Source organism: Solanum dulcamara, chromosome 7, assembly GCF_947179165.1.
Source record: "Solanum dulcamara chromosome 7, daSolDulc1.2, whole genome shotgun sequence".
Lineage (NCBI taxonomy): Eukaryota > Viridiplantae > Streptophyta > Magnoliopsida > Solanales > Solanaceae > Solanum > Solanum dulcamara.
In genome coordinates this window covers 76,119,865-76,139,010 of record NC_077243.1, presented here as the reverse complement: position 1 = coordinate 76,139,010, position 19,146 = coordinate 76,119,865, and the positions used below count along the sequence as shown (strand labels likewise).

General features: G+C 33.2%; 2 protein-coding genes across 3 annotated transcripts; one reads left to right on the top strand and one right to left on the bottom strand.

The window, feature by feature from the left end:
- The first annotated feature begins 109 nt into the window (after window positions 1-109).
- LOC129896399 (uncharacterized) lies at window positions 110-1,351 on the top strand. The gene has a single exon (XM_055972287.1). It carries the CDS (start codon window positions 238-240, stop codon window positions 1,249-1,251), a length of 1,014 nt encoding a protein of 337 aa, XP_055828262.1. The 5' UTR covers window positions 110-237; the 3' UTR covers window positions 1,252-1,351.
- Window positions 1,352-3,039: 1,688 nt separating this feature from the next.
- LOC129893752 (cation/H(+) antiporter 2-like) lies at window positions 3,040-8,787 on the bottom strand. 2 transcript variants are annotated; one of them, XM_055969133.1, is made up of 4 exons: window positions 8,335-8,787; window positions 6,138-7,133; window positions 4,543-5,459; window positions 3,040-3,455 (listed from the first exon to the last, which is right to left on the bottom strand). In XM_055969133.1, exons 1-4 carry the CDS (start codon window positions 8,503-8,505, stop codon window positions 3,164-3,166), a joined length of 2,376 nt encoding a protein of 791 aa, XP_055825108.1. In that variant the 5' UTR covers window positions 8,506-8,787; the 3' UTR covers window positions 3,040-3,163. The 2 variants fall into 2 exon arrangements, with proteins under 2 accessions (XP_055825108.1, XP_055825109.1); XM_055969134.1 differs by having other exon boundaries at window positions 8,331-8,403.
- Between the last annotated feature and the right edge of the window lie 10,359 nt (window positions 8,788-19,146).

Below are 19,146 nucleotides of genomic sequence, written 5' to 3'. Positions count from 1 at the left end.
CAATATTGATTAAACAAGTGGAAATTATTATAGAGCTTGCAGGACAAATATGTAGCACCTTACCAAATTCCAAGAAATGCTCATGTTACTATATATCATATGCAATTGATAAGATTCTTATTCCCAAAACATCAATTAATTTCTTTAATTTTTCCTCTTATAAATGATAACATTGTCTTTATAATTGTCCCCATCACAAATACAATTTCCTCTCAAGAAAAATAAAAAACACCAACAATGCCTACTACTACAACTTCAAAATCTAACCATTTTCGATCAATCAGTTTACCTGGAAGATCACATTCCAACCATGTTCGATCAATAGGTATACCTGGGTGTTCACACCAAACCACGGAAAAACTTAAAGAGGCTATCAATAATCTCAAAGCATTAGAAGTATCAACGACATCGTCAGCAGAGGTTATGTACAACGGTTTACTTGGTCTAGAGGAGTTATACAAATGTGTAAATGTTCTACTTAACTTGCCTCAAACACTTCAAGCATTTTCCCAATATCGTCTGGGGAAAATGGTTGAAGATTTATTGGATAAATCGGTGAGACTTCTTGATCTTTGTGGAACCACAAGGGAGCTTGTCTTGCAATATAAAGAAAATGTCCGCGATCTTCAATCCTCTCTCAAAAGGAGGAAAAAAGATTCAACAACAGAAACCAGTATGACTAAATTCAACTCTTTCAGCAAGAAGATTAAGAAGGAAGCTAAAAGATTAGCCTTGATGTTAAAGCAAATGGATCAAGAGACTGAACGATCATTCGTACCCAAAGATGCAGACCAAGACACGGTAGATATGATTAAAACACTTAAGGAAGCTAACGCAATGCGTATTTCCATGTTCCAAATGTTCTTGTCCTTCTTATCTGTTCCACTTTTGAAGCCAAAGGTATCTAAATGGTCATTAGTTTCTCGATTATTGGTAAACAAAGGAAGATTAGCATGCGAAGGCCAAGAAGAAAAGATGGATTTGGAAAACAGGTTGGAACCATTCGAGGCTCACCTTGATAACTTTGAAAATGGATTGGAAGGAATATATAGATGCATGAGTAGATCAAGAAGTTCTCTTTTGAATATCTTGAAGGAACTAGGATTCAGTACACCTATGTGGTTCAACCTCGAATTATCTAAAGAGAAAAAAGAGACAACGGTTGAAAAACTATTTGGGGAGTACATGTGTCTCTTTAGAAAAAGTCCTAATGTTACAACTTCTCGTTATAAAAGTGTACGTTCTTTTTAATTAGGAGAATAAAACACAATTACTTATGTGAACTCTCTTCTTCATAGTGATTTCCTATCATATTTGGAACGGTACGATCATAAACTGTTAATTTATACAGTGTAATTTTTGTTTGAAACACGTGATTGCGCTATTTGAGTAATGAAAAAAATACGGTAAATTTTGGGTACAATGTGTTATTAATTCGTGTTTTTTCCTTTCAAATTATCGTTCATAGCATTTGAATGATGTTTATGACACTTTTGAATGGGCTCTTCTTATTTTTTCTTTATGAAAATTATATTATTGTGTGGTAAATATATAGTGGTTACATATAATATTATATCAAACAATATATATATATATATATATATATATAAAATCACGAATTCACATCTCTCATATTTTTTCCTCTAAATTCTCCCTTTGGCATAGTGGTCACGTATCAATCAAATCAATCACCAATCAAGCAATCATTATATTATATTATTATGGTCTGTGAAAAGGTAGTGGGGGAATCTCATAATTCAAAAAAGCTACATTTATCTTCTTTTTTTTTCCTAGATTTTTTTTGGTTCTTTTATCTTAAATGGGAAAAACATTTTAAGAAAATGAGCCAAAACCTTTCATTTTCTTAGACATATATATATATGGAGAAAATATTTACAAGGGAAAAGTAGAGATCTTTGGTTTTTGTAAAATAGTATATTACCTTCTCATCAACTCAATTTCACTGGATTTTTTTGGTCATATTTGCTTAGTTTGTCTGTGAATCGCAAATTTATTCATTAGTATATTGTATAATTTTGATTTATGAAAGGTGATGCGATACTTCTCCAAAAAAGTCACTTCCTTTCGTACTAAGAGCCCGTTTGGATTGGCTTTAAGGTGGTCAAAACCAACTTAAAGCTCCTTTTCAGCTTTTGGACGTGTTTGCCTAATGCTAACTTTAAGCCAGAAAGTTCTTAAAATCAGTCAAAAATGAAAAGTTAGGATTCCTAACTTTTTTTTTCTAAGTGCTTAAAGTTATTTTCTTTGACCATAGAAATTACTTTTATATCCCATATATTTTAACTAAATTCCCAAACTACCCTTTTTATTCTTTTAACCCTAAAATTCAAATAATTTTCCTTATTTAAGCACTTTTATCCAAACACTCAACTGCTTATTTATAAAAATAACTTTCAGCACTTTAAAGTTCTAAAAACACTTCATACATAAAAGTTACTTCTTTTAAGCCAATCCAAACGGGCTCTAACTTATGTGATACTTTTTGAATTATGAGTATTAATGAAATTTTTTCTCTAATCGTGATTTTTTTTCATATGACTTTTAAATATTTTGAAGTTAAGTATTATGATCTAAACTTAAAGTACTTCTTATCAAGTTTCTAATATGTAAAATTTTAAAGAAAAATTAAAGATTTTAAAAATGAAAGGTCCACCTAGCACATGGTAGTCCAGGGGAGTTCTGAGAACACTCAGTAATGAAACTCACAAAACGATGATAGTTTAGGGTTCTTCTTGAACCTTCATTCGAAAAAAATCCATGTGTACTACCACTTGAATAAAATCTTTGGATTAGTTTTTGGAGCGTGATGTTAAGCATGACATATCCTTCCATGGGTATTTTAATATGAGTTCATGATAGTTACGGAAGATTTTGTGAACAACTAATAATTTAGGTATGAAACTCTCAAAATGATGACCAGCTAAGACTATCAATTCCACATGTTGTCTTGCCTAAGAACATCCATTTCAAATTAAAATCCTAACTCTCAAGCCAAGGCTTGATTGTTGCAAAAATAAAGTGAGGCAACCTTCTTTCTCTTTTTCCTTGCAAAACATGAGTGCAACAAGGTAGAGAATTAAGGTAAAATACAATGTACAAAAAAATAAAAAGAAATGTTTATAAACCTAGCTAAGAAATTCTATTATTTGCCATCGTCATCGTCGTCATCATTCTTTGAAGGTCTATACTGCTGAACAACAAGAACTGAACCGCTAATATCAAATTCTGGAGAAGCCAAGAAATCGCCTACTTTACCGAGCTCTGGACATTCTTCCCAATCACTCATTCCAGCTGTTAGTATCGAATATCCTCGCCCGTCCTTTCCTACTATGAACAATGAATACATTTCAGCCATGTCTCTCAACGCAGACGCTGTGTCTACGCCATTTTCTACAACCTTTTCCACATATCCTACTTGACCTGTTGCCACATACCTGATCATTTCGAAAAATTGCTATCAATTCTCACACCAGAATGAGAATATATCAATTAACTACTACTGCTTTTGCTATTTATGGAAAGGATATTCACATATAAAGTAGGAATAATGCATAAAACAAACACTCATACTTGATCTCAGCTAACAAATAAGCACTCCAACTTCGAGAGGACACTTCAACTTGGTTATAACTGACAATTAAATACTCCAACTCATCGTCCTCCTCACCGTGTCGCGTGGACACCCGATGTTGATATTGTGGATATCAAATGTTGGTGGGATTGGTAGCCACATTTGTTGAAATTAATAGTCAAATTTTGGTAAAAGTTGGTAGCCAAACTTTGTAGAAATTGGCTTCCGCATTTGTTCAAATTGTTAGTCAAATATTGGTAAAAGTTGGCAACCTAACTTTGTAGAAATTGGTTGTCAAATTTATGTCAATCAAGAGGTCCAAAAACTCTATAAATAGAGTAGCAATTGAACATTTGAAAGTACACCATCAAATTTATGTCAATCAAGAGGTCCAAAAACTCTATAAATAGAATAACAATTAAACATTTGAACGGACACCAAAATAGAGAGAGCAATAGAGAGCATAGAGACTAATCCACAAACTATTTCTTAGTTTGTGAGAAAATATTGTGGGAGTAATATTCTAGTGAGTTGTGTGAAATAAAAGAGTGTTGTTCTTATAAAAGAGTAGTCATCTTTTGATACTACCAAGTTGTCATCACTATTATTGTATCATATTTACCCCTTTATAATATTTGGTGTTGTTGTTACTCTCTTGTTATTGCTATTTAGTGTAGATATTATCCTGGGTGAGATTATCATTTTCCCAACAAACATGACACATAAATTTTCGAGGTGTCTAGATGATCATTTTGTAAGTTGAAGTGTTCAACTGACACAGTGGATACGAGTTGAGGTGTCTAGATGTACATATTCAAAGTTGGAGTGTTTAATAGTCAGATGAGGCCAAGTTTGAGGGTCTATTTATATATTACACTTATAAAGTACATACAACGTAAAAGGTGATAAGAGTACTAGCATGTTAGATATGTAAAAGGTTTTCTTATTACCTGCTATGGAAATCTGCCAAAATTGCGCTATCTGCTTCTTTCTCTACTTCGTCATTTGATATTGCCATCAAGACATCATCCGTTTTGTGGGCAATATTGACACCTGAAATTTGTCCTCTTGAAGATGAGGGAAGGAACCTAATTATGGTGAGATTTACGTGATGATCCATGCCAAGGCGTTTACTAAAGCCTAATGCTTCACGATCATCAGGTCCACCAAAAAATAAGATAGCAATGTGTTGCAGAGAATCAGAACCCGAAGGATTTAAGCATCCGGCTGTAAGTCCACGGTCAATAAGAATGGCAACTGAACATGGGGCATGACGAAGAACTTTCTGATTTGTAGTTCGTATGCCTTGTTTACCGTTTTCTAGCTTCCCATCAATTCTCTGGTGTTTGTGGAAAGGAAGGACAATGATAGATGCTCTTATGTCTTGAGCAGTGTTACAAACATCTGCGTGCATACGTGAAAACGGAGATACAGCTTTAATCTGGTGAACCAATAACCCTGTCTCACTAGTGAACATATCCATTGCGTCATTTATCTCAACAACATCATTCCCACCATAATCATCTTCATCACTTAGTTCATCGTCCTCTCGTTGATTGTACATCAAATTAGTCTTCTTTTTACCTGGGAGCTCAACAAGATGCATCAAGTAAGGGGTTATTGGAACTTCTCTTGGCCCTCTGGAGGCTGCAACAAGTCCTAGCATAGTTGCCACTGGACGCGGACTATGCACACAAGCAAGTATTCGTAGTTCTGTTTCTGGATTATGAGATTCAAAATATATTTGCCTGTAGCCAATAATATCACTTTCTCTTCTCACCATGAAAGCTACTATTGGTCCGCATATCAACGTATTCACAATAATTGTTGCTATCATCACGTCATAGAAATTCTGGCTCGAAACAAGCTGCAAATTGCGCAATCTTATTTCATGCTACTAATATAGTAGATAGGCAAAAGGTAGCAGAAATCTAACTGTAGGAAGGTAGTAGATAACAACATTATTATATCACTGCATGTGACTTTTTATGCGCTTGCAGACATGCCACTTTAACAATTGTCATTTGTGAAAAGGATAAATAAGCACTTGAAAAGGCACAATTCTTTTGCCTTCTATTCAGTGGCGGAGCTAGAATTTTCACTAAGGATTCAAAATATGAAAAGTAAACACAAACATCTACTCTATATACATAAAAGATAACTTTAACCATGCATAAATAGTGTAATTTTCGCCGAAGGGGGTTCATTGGTTCGGATGAACCCCCTTGGCTGTACATGGCTCCGGCCCTGCTTCTACTCATTAAAACAGGTTGTTTCTTGATTAAATAGTGCATTTGGCTGGAGTTATCGTATAAGGTTAGATTGATACTTTACATTTTTCCATTTACCAATTTCTTTAATTATGAAACCTGACATCAACCAATCTACTTAATAAAATCTATTTAAGGTATAAAACTAAACAAACATAAGCTTTGTAGGTTTTAAATCAACACAAAAAATCATGCAAGGTATATAAAACCATATAATATAAGCTTTAAGTTCTATTTCATTCTTATTCGAAGAAATCTTGGAAAGGAAAACTTACATCGCTCGCCAAGCTAATTGTCAATGCTAGAATATCAACATGACCTTTTAGGTTCATCATAAAAGCAAGAAGCACCCCTTCTCTATAAGGAATCTTTAGGTGAAAGCAAGCTGCCAGTGTTCCTACAATCTTCCCTCCGATACTTGACAAAATAAGGATAGAGAATACCATAAAGTTCCGCAGATTTTTCAGCTTAGTTATATTTGCCCTGAAACCATGGTTACCAAAGTAGATTGGAAATATGAAATTGTGAATTGGATATGTGAGTTTGATCAACAAAGTTCGAGCCGCTTTCCCTCCTCTAGGGAACATTGAGCCAATGAGGAAAGAAGCTATAATGCTGCTGAATCCAAGCTGTTCGAGGGCCATAGCAGCGATATAGAGAATCGCTACAAGTACAAATATTTCTGTATTTCCAAGGTACTTTTTGTTCCTATTCCTCCTATTCAACCAATTAGCCAGATACATATTGATTACAATAACTACACCAACAATAATAAAATACAGAAAAAAGAAAAAGATCCATTTTGCAATTGATGTTGACTTGTACTCTGAAAGTATAAACAACAGAAACACCGAATATGCATCGGCTATTAAGGAAGAAGATATAGCCAACTTCCCAGTTTCAGAAGTTCCAAATTTAAGGTCCGCTGCCACGCGGACTACAATCGGGGATGCTGCATTGGCTAAGGTTATGATGATCATTAAGGCCATTATGAATGAAGAACCATGGGAAGCTGTCTCTTGAAATACTAAGAAAGTGACAGCACCAGCAAAGATAGTACATGCTAAACTGCTGCCACATGCAATAATGCTTGCACGGCGTATGTTGCGCATCAAATAAGGGAAGTCCGTCTCAAGACCAATCAGGAACATGATTATCGTTCTAAAAATTAACGCCATGAATTCATAGTAACCCGAATTATAATTTTGAATGAAGAAATCCTCTACATATTTGATTCGTGAAAACCCCGAGGGACCCATCAAGAACCCCGCCTGTGTAATCAACCAAATAAAAAATGTAAGGACAAGAAACAAGTTACTCCATATCCAGTCAAAAACAAAGTTATCAATTTGCGCATATTTCGTAATCATATGGACTCTCAAATCTTTGACAAATAGCATGTGTGGCAACACTTTTTTGGAGAGTCTGAGTAACATAGTTTTTCATACTTGTGTTCCAAATGCTTTCTTTTTAGTCTTTCCTTGCAATGAACCGAAAGGTGAGAGGCAGGGCTCGGTCTCAAGGTTGAATTTAAAGTCACTAGTCAGTCCAACTGCACGAGTGAAAGGAATTTCTTTTTCCTGTTCCTGGTGGTATCAAAACGGAGTTTTCATAATTTCATTTTTTTCTCATAAATAATCGCTAACATTTCGTCATCGTGCACTCTCAACATTTCAAATCTTAGACAAATAGCAGGTATATATACTACAACACTAATGTTGCTCAAACTCTCCAAAAATATTGTCATACATGTGTCCGTTCCTTCAAAAATGCACTACATTTGGAGGATCCAACATGCATTCATCTGACATTTTTTAAGAGTTTGTGCAACATAGCTTCATCATACTTGTATTCCAAATGCAACATTGGACCACCATATCACCTTTTTAGCTATAAAGTTGTCTTTTTCCCCTCCATTTCTTGTTTTTCTAATCTTATGTTTGAATTGATTACAAGTTCATAAATCACCCGAACCATAGGGTGTGTTCGGTATGAAATGAAAACATTTTCTTAGAAAATGTTCTCTAGGAAAATAAGTGTGCTTCTTACTTATTCTCTTCTCTTGTGTTTGGTACATCAACAACAAATATCATTCTAAAAGCGTTTATAGATAATCTATACAACTAACATGGGAGGTGAGGACGGGTGGTGGCATGAGTAGGGGTGAAGATGAGATGTGCTGAAGGGTCGGATGACACAATCAACGTGGAGTACCACTTGTAAAACTTGTTTTCTGTACTTGCATTAGCTAATTCATTTTCCTCGTTTTTAAAAAACTTATTTTCCTATCCAAAAATTTTGATCAACCAAACATGAGAAAACCAGAAAACATTTTCTCCATACTGAACACACCCGTAAAATAAACAAATAGCTAGCAATAAAAGATCCCTAATAAAACAAGATCCTATAGATTTGGGGCTATGCACACCATGTGTTTGTAAAAAACACAGTGTGAAGATATGACATACTTACGAGAATTTGAACAATGGGTGAAGCTTGTCCTAATGGCTTGAGCAAAATCTGCAAAATATGAGAAATCACAAGAATCCCAGAATACTGCCATCCCATACTAATAATAGGATTGAACAATTCTTGATTGCAAGAACCCGCCGTGGCCATTTTCTCTGTAGTAGCAGCAGCCATGATTAAATTTTCTTGAAATAAATTATTTTATTTTAATTTTTTTTCAAGAATGTGATAACAATTTCATGATGAAGAAGGATGAGAGAGGAGGGATGAAAAGAGAGATAAAATTTCTTCTTCCTCCCCTCACAAACCTTCTTCTTCCTTGGCCTGAGTTTTCTTGCTCTGTTTTTTCTTTCTTCTTTGTTGTAACCATTTGTGCCAAAAAAAATAGAAACAAGTGCGAAAACAGGGCGATGGATTTGCTAACTTTATTTTTTCTTTCTTTGGTTTTAAATCCGTCATTAGCGGATGTTGTCTTGTGCGTGTTTAGTTTTGTTGATGGAATACCGGATGTTAAATGGGTGGATTGGGTCATATTCAGATCAAAATAAATGAGTTATAAAATTAAAAGTTTAAATTTATTCTCTACTTTCGATTATAGTTTAAAATTATCCTCTGTTTTACTCGATCAAATTAAGGGCAAACATGAAAAAGAGTGTTGAGACCGTAGCATGCTACCTCTAGTAGACACTAGTACGATGAAATTCAATATTTTATTCGTTTAGATTTGATTGTATCGTAGCTCTATAATTCAGATGTTGTTTATCGTTGGATGAACGGTTGATATTGATCTCAAAAAAAAAAAAATCAAGTGATAGTGTGATAACTAGACTGCACCAAGCATAGCGAATTAGGTATGGGCTTTCTTTCACTATCGGATCACACGAAATTGTCGCTTTTTCTGTAGTATTATCACATAGCTGCCCACACGTGCAAGTTTTCGTACATGTGATTCGTGTTAGTAAACTGTATTGAAAAATATTAAAACAGTAACAACAACTAAAAGTAATAAAACACAGAATCTGGAAATTTAATGCAAGAACAAAATCGAGCCCACTGACTGCACAGTGTGTCCTTAAGGAAATTATTCCCCTCAAAGTACCCGAGGTTTTGGAATCTTTCCTCCCAGGATAGAACGATTTACTCACCAAAGTAGAGGTACTGCAAATCTTTGATGACTTCGAACCACATGATGGCTGTATTTCACACGAGTTTTAGGAAGTGCAGAAAGAAGAAAAAGATGGTATATATTCAGAATTTCGTATGGAATATTCTGAGGATTAAAAGACATATATATAGACTGTTTGCACCTTTTAAGAAAAGGCACCTGTTGGGAAAAGATTTGTCTGTTGAGAAAAGGTTTGCAACTTTTCGGACAAGGTTGCAACCTTTTAAAAATCTGTTGGAAAAAACGGAGGGAAATATTTAAATTAATCCGGGAAAGAAACGGATCGCGGATCAGGATTTTTCCACTTAATTAATTAAATAAATAAATAATATTAATTAATTAAAATGTAAAGAAAATTTGGTCCAAAAAGATTATCAATCAAGCCGAAGCCGAAGCCGAAGCCGACGCCGAGGCCGAGCCGAGCGACGACGACGACGGCGCGAGGGGAGACCCTCTTCTTGACCCTTTAGCAACATGAAGGAGTGCTTCTACTTTTAAGTAGGAGACTTTTCATTTCCACCACCTATGTGGGACCAAAGCTTATTTAATAAAGCAAGAGAGAACATATCATTTTCTTCTCCACTTCTTTTTCCCTCAATTTCTCATTCAAACTATCAATTAATCCCAACAATTCGTTCGTGCTTTTTGAGGTGTTGCCTATGACTCAACATGGAAGAAAGGGGTGGAACTGTATACATTCGTGTTCAGAGCATTGTTAGAGTGAGTATAGTAAAGAAATATTTTTGACCTTTTCCCCTTCAAGGCTAACCCCTCCACACTCAGGGTCAGGAACGGGAAAGGGAGAATGAGTAGGACCGTTCTGGAATGAACAGCGACCAATTCCCTATTCAATCGAACCAGAAAATTAGACACCTTACACTCTAAACTCTGACAATAAAAATTTATTCGTATTCGATATTACTATTCAAATTATAGTTTCTTGAGATTGCCTAGATTTGTTCTTGGAATACCTCAAGTTTGTACTTAATTACTAAATGAGATAAACTTTATGGAACTTCCACAATGGACTGGAATGATTTTACTCATTTTTATTTAGATAAGGTATAGTTGATAAATTATAAGTGACAAAATACTTCACAAAATATGTCTAGATTTACCCTCAACATTTGATTATGATTAAAATTATCCTTCATTTTATTTTAGGCTAATTGAAGCTCCGTTAGGTCGATCAAACTGAGGGCAAATACGAATAAAATGTGCATATAGAAAAAAATATTTTTAACTTTTTTCCCTTCTCCTAATAACAAGGAGCATAGAACGTCATAGGCGAAGCCCCTAGGGGTTTGGTAGAATCTAATAATTTTGGCTCAAAACTTTATAATTTATTTAAAAAATTATTTAATATGCTTAAATAATCCATTAAGTATCCAATAAGCAAAAATAATAATGATCCCAAATCATAAATGAAAAATCTTGACTCCGCCTCTATAGAAAGTTTGATCGAACGTAAGAATTTATTATTCATACCTGATATTGCTATTCAATTTGTGGTTTTTTGAGGTTTGCCAAATGAGTAACAACAACACATCCAGTGTAATCTCACAAGTGTGCATAATTTGAAGAGAAGAATGTCTATACAATCTTATTTCTATCTTGCAAAGATAAAAAACTTATTTTTAATCGCTCTGATTAAAGAAAAGAAAATACAATAAGGAAGAAAGTTTGCCTAGATTGACTCTTGGAACACTCTAAGCTTAATTTGCACTAGTTAATTATTACTAAAGAAATTGATCATCCCTCCACGTTCATCTTACATTGTCCAATTCTCATGTCTTTACAATCATGTTGGCCACACTCCTTTTATTATTTCAAGAATTAAACAACACACAAAATTAAAACTGCCTAATTAAATAAGCTCATTAGCCACAATCAAACACAACATTAATTGTAGAAACAAACATCCAATATGAGAATGTCCAAGAAGAAAATTCTTAGGACAGTCAGAAAAAAATTGTACCATCCAAATCATGAAAAAACAACAATCATTGTTGTCCATAACAACACCATAAGTACTACTAACAGGAAAAGTAGTGCCAATGACCAATATTTTGAAGACCATAGTGGCCCTCATTTTATGTCTAAAGAGAATATGGCATCCATTTCTATCCAAGCTTATTTTAGGGGCTACCTTGTAAGTTGTACTAATTAACTCCTCCTTATATGGTCATTCATTCTTATTTTGTTTGGGGTAATATAAAGGGTAGGAAATGCAGATTCAAGATTTGAAATTTATGGATTGTTACAGCTACCTCGAGTCAATAGTTTAATAATAATTGATTTCACAATCAAGATAGTCAACTAACTATATATTTAGGTTATTAAATCATAGTTCTAAGTTTAATATCGTAACTGAAGAATGATTTGATTATGACTAGTTCATTCTTAAGTCGTAGAGAGACTTTTGAATTGTGAGATACCATTATGAGCTCCTCGTTTTTTCTGAACCTGATTTTTGCATTTTTTGACTTCTTGTTATTTTTATTATTATAAAAAATAATTTTACGGCTTTTAATATATAATAAACTAAAAGTTAGATGACTATACGCGAAAATCAATAATTTTCAATTTTTTTTTTTTACCTTAAGACACTTCAAATGTATGGAATATTATTGATTTTGCTAATATACATTTTAATTAATTGAAGGCTAGACGAATGTTTAAGGCTCTAAAAAGCCTAGTGAAGCTTCAAGCACTTGTACGTGGAGTAAGTGTAAGAAGACAAGCACGAATAGCCCTTCATTGTATGCACGCTCTAGCACGTTTGCAAGTCAGGGTCCGGGATCGTCAACTCCGATAATTATTATATATCTACGAAGATTTTTTCATTGAATTTTTTTCTTGTAAGAAAATTCGCAGGAAACTAAATTACCGAAAAATGTTCCAATATAATATATCCCTGAAAAGTTTGAATATCGTAACTCACATTGCTTTTATCATAGGGTCGACCACGTGTATGTTAATTAAATGTCTCAGATTCGAGTTTGAAATCAAACTCATCATTCATCTTTAATGTTCATTATGGTATGAGATAGGAGATGAGTTATAGTTCTGCTTACATGTTTTGCAAAAAGTACTCCACTCCATTATTTTCTGCAAATTGAATTACGAAATTTGTTGTTAGCAACTTGATGAAATTTTGTACTCAAATAATGTACAAAAAATTTACACAATCGGATCACTTATTTAGTTATTATAAATAAATTTTCATAATGATTATTTCTTAATAAATTGATAAAAAATAATAAGTGATCTACTATTGCAGAATAAAGTATAAAAATATTTACTCTGTCATGTATTTGACTTTAAAAAAAAAATCCCTCTAAAAATTCCCAACCTTTTATGAGCCAAGTTCACCACACAAAAAAAATATTAAAAAATGGATAGATCAAATCAAATCAAAAAGTAAATGTGCAATGCACAAGATATGAATTGTGCCAACTTTTAATACATTTTGTAGGGAGATTTTCAAAAATGGTCTAAAAATGATCTTTAATTTTTAGTCTTCAATAGTTGAATTTATATTTAATGGGCATAAATTTTTAAAAATTAAATACGTGAAACATAATTTGAGAGATATTATAATATGAAAACACATATTTATGCCCCACAAATTTTTATTTTCTTATTTTTGTCATGAAGAACCTAAGTTAAAGACTAACACAAACTAAAATAAAAACATAAGTATCCCAAGTATCAATGATCTCAAAAAATGTTCAATGGCCTACAAGATTTCAGGAAAACTACACCTAATTATCTTGTAAATCATTTTTATTTAATTGATATTCAATGCACGTGTATAAAAACTAATAATAAATTTTAAATAATTTAAATACAGAGGAGTTAAAATTAATATTTTTATATATTTTTGTTTTACACAAATAGAAACTTGTTTTTTGTTTTGTTGCATTATTCAACCAGCTGTTGAATTAATAAGAAAAATATACATTGTTTCTGTATGGTGAAACTAAGAGCGTAGTAAATCTCTTTCTAAGTTTTCAAGTTTTTCATTTAAATTTAACAATTGAAATATTTTAGAATTTTAAATTAAACTATTTAAATTTTTGTGCTGATAATTTATTTTTTTATAACAAAATTTAGGATAATTATTAAAAAACATTTAGGTAACATCTTCTTAACATGGACTAAAACTTGCCAATATAAATAAAATGTTATCAGTGTTGACACTTAATTTTGACCTTCAGGACTTGAATTAATTATATAGCTTCTTCAATTTCCAAACAAATTGAAATAATTGCTTTTGAAAAATTCAAAAATATTTAAACTAAGATAGTTTTTCTATTTTTTCATAAAGAACTATATACTTCTATATATTTATATACGACTTTTATTTTTAATAAATATTTAGAAAATTATTTCAAAAAATAAGCATTTGACTTAGTACATATCTTATTTTCCTTAAATTATGTTACGATCCAAAATCGGACGTGATGGCACTCGTCCTATGCCATCAGGACAAAGTCAGACTAAACCCAACAATTAAGAAAAAACAGTTGCGGAAGTACTAAATAGATCAAATATACAAAATCAAAAGACTTAAATAACTGGAAAAACCCCAACATCTGGTTATCATGTGTACAAGCCACTAGTAAATATAGAACTAAAGATAAATAAAAGTCTCAAATATCTTTGTGTCTCAAATAGAACAAAGCATAGATAAAGGAACAAGGGAGGTCACCGGGCGTCAATCAGCTATCTTTCAAAGTCATCTAGAAAACTCGGATGAAAAGAAAAAGACTCAAACTCACGATTCGGACTCGGAACCTACACAAGTGTAGAAGCAAGAAGTGAATACCAAACAACACGGTGTCCAGCAAGCCAACTAATAGAATTAGGCAAATCTCGTAAAAATTTGAGATCTTTTTTCATCCCAACCGCACCTCCATAACTATAACTTGCACATAAAATCAGCCCAACCTAGAGTTCACAATACACAGTTCATATAAGTTCCACAATCATAGTTAAGTCATTACAAGACTGAATCACAAGTATCACACAGATCATCAACAAAAGTTAATACATCACACATAAATCTACAAGGAAACCCATACATAAATAATAACCGAGCATCAGTCACTATTATCGGCAATGACCTCGGCATCACACTTTCGATGGAAATGACCTCGACATCAAACTGTCGTCAGAAAAAACCTTGGCATCACACTCTCATCGAAAAATGACCTCAGCATCACACTCTCGTCGGAAAAGACCTCGGCATCACACTCTCGCCGGAACTGACCTCGGCATCATACTCTTGTCGGAAAAGACCTCGGCATTTAGAGGTGTGTATCAATCGGTTTGGTTTTAAGTATTATCGGTTCGGTGATCGATTTTCTATTTTTAAATACACTAAATCGATAAACAAACCAATAAGATATTTGTTATCGATGTTTGGTTTATTGGTTTCTTCTCTTTAACGGTTTGATTTTCGATTTTAACCAATAAGAAAATACTTTCAAAAAAAAATATACGAATTCTCCAATAATTTTCAAAAATCTTGAACATTACTAAAAAGGAAAAAGAGTTTCTTAAGAAAAATATTTAAATGTTCATCAGATTTAACCCCAATTAGAATGAAATAATCTCCTAATTGATTACCAGAGAAGTCGAATTTACCAGCTCGAATATTTTTAAAAAGTGGATACAGAAAAGAGGAGAAATCAGAAAAGGGTTAAAACAGAAGTAAAAAAATAAAATTAAACTCACAATTCACAACCCTAGCCGTCGCCTAACCCTTATAGTCATCATTGCAACTTGCAAACCGTAGCCGTCATCGTTCTTAGTTCTTTAGTTTTTGAGTTTTGACTCTGTGAAACTAAAGCGGCAAGCCTAAATGGTAAATACAGTGTGAACTGTGAAGTAGTATGAAGTGTGAATTGTGTAGAACACTGATAGTATGATATAGTTATTATATATTTATAGTAATATTTTTTGTTTGATATTTGTGTATGAGTAAATATTAAAATAGTATATTGTAGTCTTAATGGGTTATAAATTTATCCAATAACCTAATATTAAAAAATTAATATCGAAATGATAACCCAATAATTATTTTTTATAAAATCATTAAATAGCTGGTAACTCAATAACTCAATACCAATAAATCAATAACACTTTTTTGGTTTGGTTTATCAGTCGGTTCGATTTTTGCACACTCCTATCGGCATCACGCTCTCGTCGGAAAAGACCTCAATTGAATCTCACTGAAAAATACCTTGACAACACAATATTGTCGGAAAAGACCTCGGCATCACACTCTCACAGAAAAAGACTTCAGCATCACACTCTCACCGAGAATGACCTCGGCATCATATGCTCGCCGAAAATGACCTCGGCATCACACTTTCGCCGAAAAAGACCTCGGCAACACAACATGTCCATCTCATCACGGTGTTCAAAAATAAAATAAAATCGGCATGTTCACACAATAATGAGGAATGACAAGTTCAAGAAGTTCACAATCACAATGTTATCAAAACATTGCATCAAATTCACATTCATATCGAAATTAAGGCATTTCACACTTTCACATCACAAGATTAACACACATTGCCTTTTTTGTTAACCCGTTCTTTTAAGTTAGGTAAATTCATGTAAGAAAATAGTCCACAACCTCTTTTTCATTACTCCCAACACATTAAAAAAAGAAATTCGAGAATTCTACAAGATTAAAAGTTTACTTGCCTCAATTAATCGAATAATCACTTCGAAACTTGAGTCTTTCGTAACACTTTTGAACAATCAAAATTTATTCAAATACATAATCTTCATAAGAATATGAATCCTATGACACTCATATTGCTATATTTATTTTCTGCTAAAAATCGGGTAAAAAGGTCACCCCGGCCCCCGAATTCGAATCTGAAATTTTGTTTCAGATTATGTTCATCCATAATAAAATATACTCACATGTCAAATTTTAGCTAAAACGGATCGTTATTCGATCCAAAATCAAGATTTTATGCTAAGAACCCTATGGCTATATTTTCTTATTTCAAAATTATTTCTTCACGAATATTCCCTAAAAATATGTTCATAATCACAAAAATTTAATAAAAAGAACGAGAATAATTACCTTGACACTTTGAAATAAAAATTTCCTATTTTTTCTCTTCTCCTTTCTTTTTCTTTTTTCCCTTTGTTTTCTTTCTTTCTCGGTATTCTAGAGCATTTTTGGCCCCACTTTACCAACAACAACACAGTATATACACGAAAAATTATCAGGGGAAACACTTTTTAATAAATAATTACTGATTTTAGTTATAATTTTTATTTATTATCATCTATAACAAAACATAGCAATATTAGGATATAGCTTTCATGTATTAAAAGTGAATTATGCATACAATATAAATGTATTATACGCGTTTTAAAATATATTATACTTGTTTGGTAAGAAATTGTTACAATATATTATAAGTGAATTAAAGTGTGTGATAAAAAAATATTATTACTATAAATGATAAATATTTTCTTAATATAGTATATTTATGTAACTTACCCTTATATATACAGTGAAAATATGCTAAGAAGGCCCAAATTACTGGTCCGGGCAGACAGAAACCAATCTTGGGCCCAATTTTATTATTTCACTTGTTTTTGCTTAATTATATTTGTTTGTCTTGTATTAATATTAACTTTAGTTGTTTTAATTAACTTAGTTAAATTCTCCAAATATGAACCAATTTCTTTTATGTCGATTTACTTCATTATGATTTTAATTATCAAATCTTGACCAATGACCATTGTTTCTTCATTTAATTGAGTATTTGACCAAGTTTTTGCTCATTTTTAAAAACTTTAATTGTTTCAAGTTAAGTTTTTTCCTCAAATAAATCAAAATGTCTCTTTCTTACTTTTAATATTTTTTTTACTAAAAATGCTAGTCAATATTTTAGTCAAATCGGATAACCGCATGTTAGCGGACACTTTAAGTGCTAACACCTTCTTTTCTTTTTTCTTTTTTTTAATATAACGGACCTTACCCAAGGATCTCACCCCTCGTGGCGGTCAAGGGTTGAGCCAAACACCCCCAAGCCTTAATATAATATAAGAATGCAAAAGTACAAGGAGAGGGGCATAGACCTTACCTCCAAAGTTATGGTGGTTCATAAGTCGAGGGCAGACTAAGGCCGTTCGACTTATCTCCATTTACAACAAGTAGTAAACTTAGACTATAAACCTAAGAGAGGACTCCTCTCAATACAATAGTTCTAGGAAATCATAAATAAGGGAGACTCTCCCCTTACATAAACATAAGGAAGAAGTCTATTCAATTATAGATAATGAAGGATAGAATAGATAAAAGAGCTATCCTACAAGGAGGTTACAATGTTGTAGGTGATTGATGTAGTTGAGACTCTTGTTGAGGAGTGTACCAACCAAAGCTCAACAAATAAGGCCTCTTCATCTATGTGAATAAGTATAAAAGAGCTCCAAATGGCTATAATCCACTCCACTGCAAGTTTTTGTAAGTTGTTGGTGATTGAGAACTTGGACTGTGCAGGTACAAGGTGACTGTTACAACTTCAAAACAAAGTCCAAAGGACAATAAGTCTTGTTTAATCCTTCAGATTTGTTCTTCTAACACTCCCAGAGTTGGATCAAGTGTTGCAGCTCAGTGTACCTACACAAAAGAAGCAAACAAGAAGGGAAGTCCATGTGTTGGATCAAATGTTGTAGGTCTGCAAAGTACCTGCAATGTACCTGCATAGCAAAAAAGAAGAAGAAGAACCTACTCTAGTCCTTACCTCTAGTGGTGAGTTGATTAGTCTAGAAAAATAATAAATGAGGGGGACTCTCCCCTTTATAATATAATCCTAACTCTAAGTTCTTCAAAAAAGGCTATAACTAGCTACTAGAGACAGCCAATGTGAAGAACAAGTAGTACATCAAAAAATGCAGAGCGCATGGAGGTTTCTTGATCCTCTTGAGTCTTCTTCTTCTAAAGTTAGCCATTTCCAGTTTGTCTAATTCAAAATATGATCTTTCTTCTTTGGGAAGTTCTTGCTTAGTAAGGTAGATTTGTGGAGAAGAGCATTTGTGGCTGTGTTTGGACAAAGTATCAGCTGTAAAGTTGGTTTCTCTATATGTGTGGGTACACTTGAAGATGTTCTTTGACAGACCATGGGGGCTTTTCTAGATGGTTTAGCCATCTGATTAGTAACTCAGAGTCTACTTCACTATGTGAGCTGATGGTTTCCTCCAATAGACAGTGCTAACTTTGACTTCATTAGTGCATTTGTCCACAAAAAGGACCAGTTCCTTCCCGTTAGTAGGCCAACTGAAGTAGGGGTATGCAGTTCTCAGTAAATTGGATGTATCTTTGGACACTAAGTATATCACTCTTGCAAGATTAGATTGTTTCCCACCATATTTGACATCAAATCTATTCTTCCATAGGTTCCAACTTATAAAGATGGAGATGGATTGGAGGATAAGCATGTGAACATCATTCTTGTATTTGGTTGACCACCACCTTATTATTAAGTTTCTTAGAGGTGTGTAGTCCTTGTTCATTCCCAGGAATCTGCAAATGCACTCCAAGTCTTCTTGGCAAAGTGTCCAAAAACAAAAATATGATCAATGGTGTCCTGGCCAGGTCTGTAGCA

Bases quoted from the DNA above. Each gene is read 5' to 3' on its own strand.
- LOC129893752 (XM_055969133.1), bottom strand. From the start codon at position 8,505: ATGGCTGCTGCTACTACAGAGAAAATGGCCACGGCGGGTTCTTGCAAT. The intron at 7,134-8,334 runs GTAAGTATGTCA...TTGATTACACAG, and splicing joins CACCCATTGTTCAAATTCTC to GCGGGGTTCTTGATGGGTCC. The intron at 3,456-4,542 runs GTAATAAGAAAA...CGAAATGATCAG, and splicing joins TTGGCAGATTTCCATAGCAG to GTATGTGGCAACAGGTCAAG.
- LOC129896399 (XM_055972287.1), top strand. From the start codon at position 238: ATGCCTACTACTACAACTTCAAAATCTAACCATTTTCGATCAATCAGT.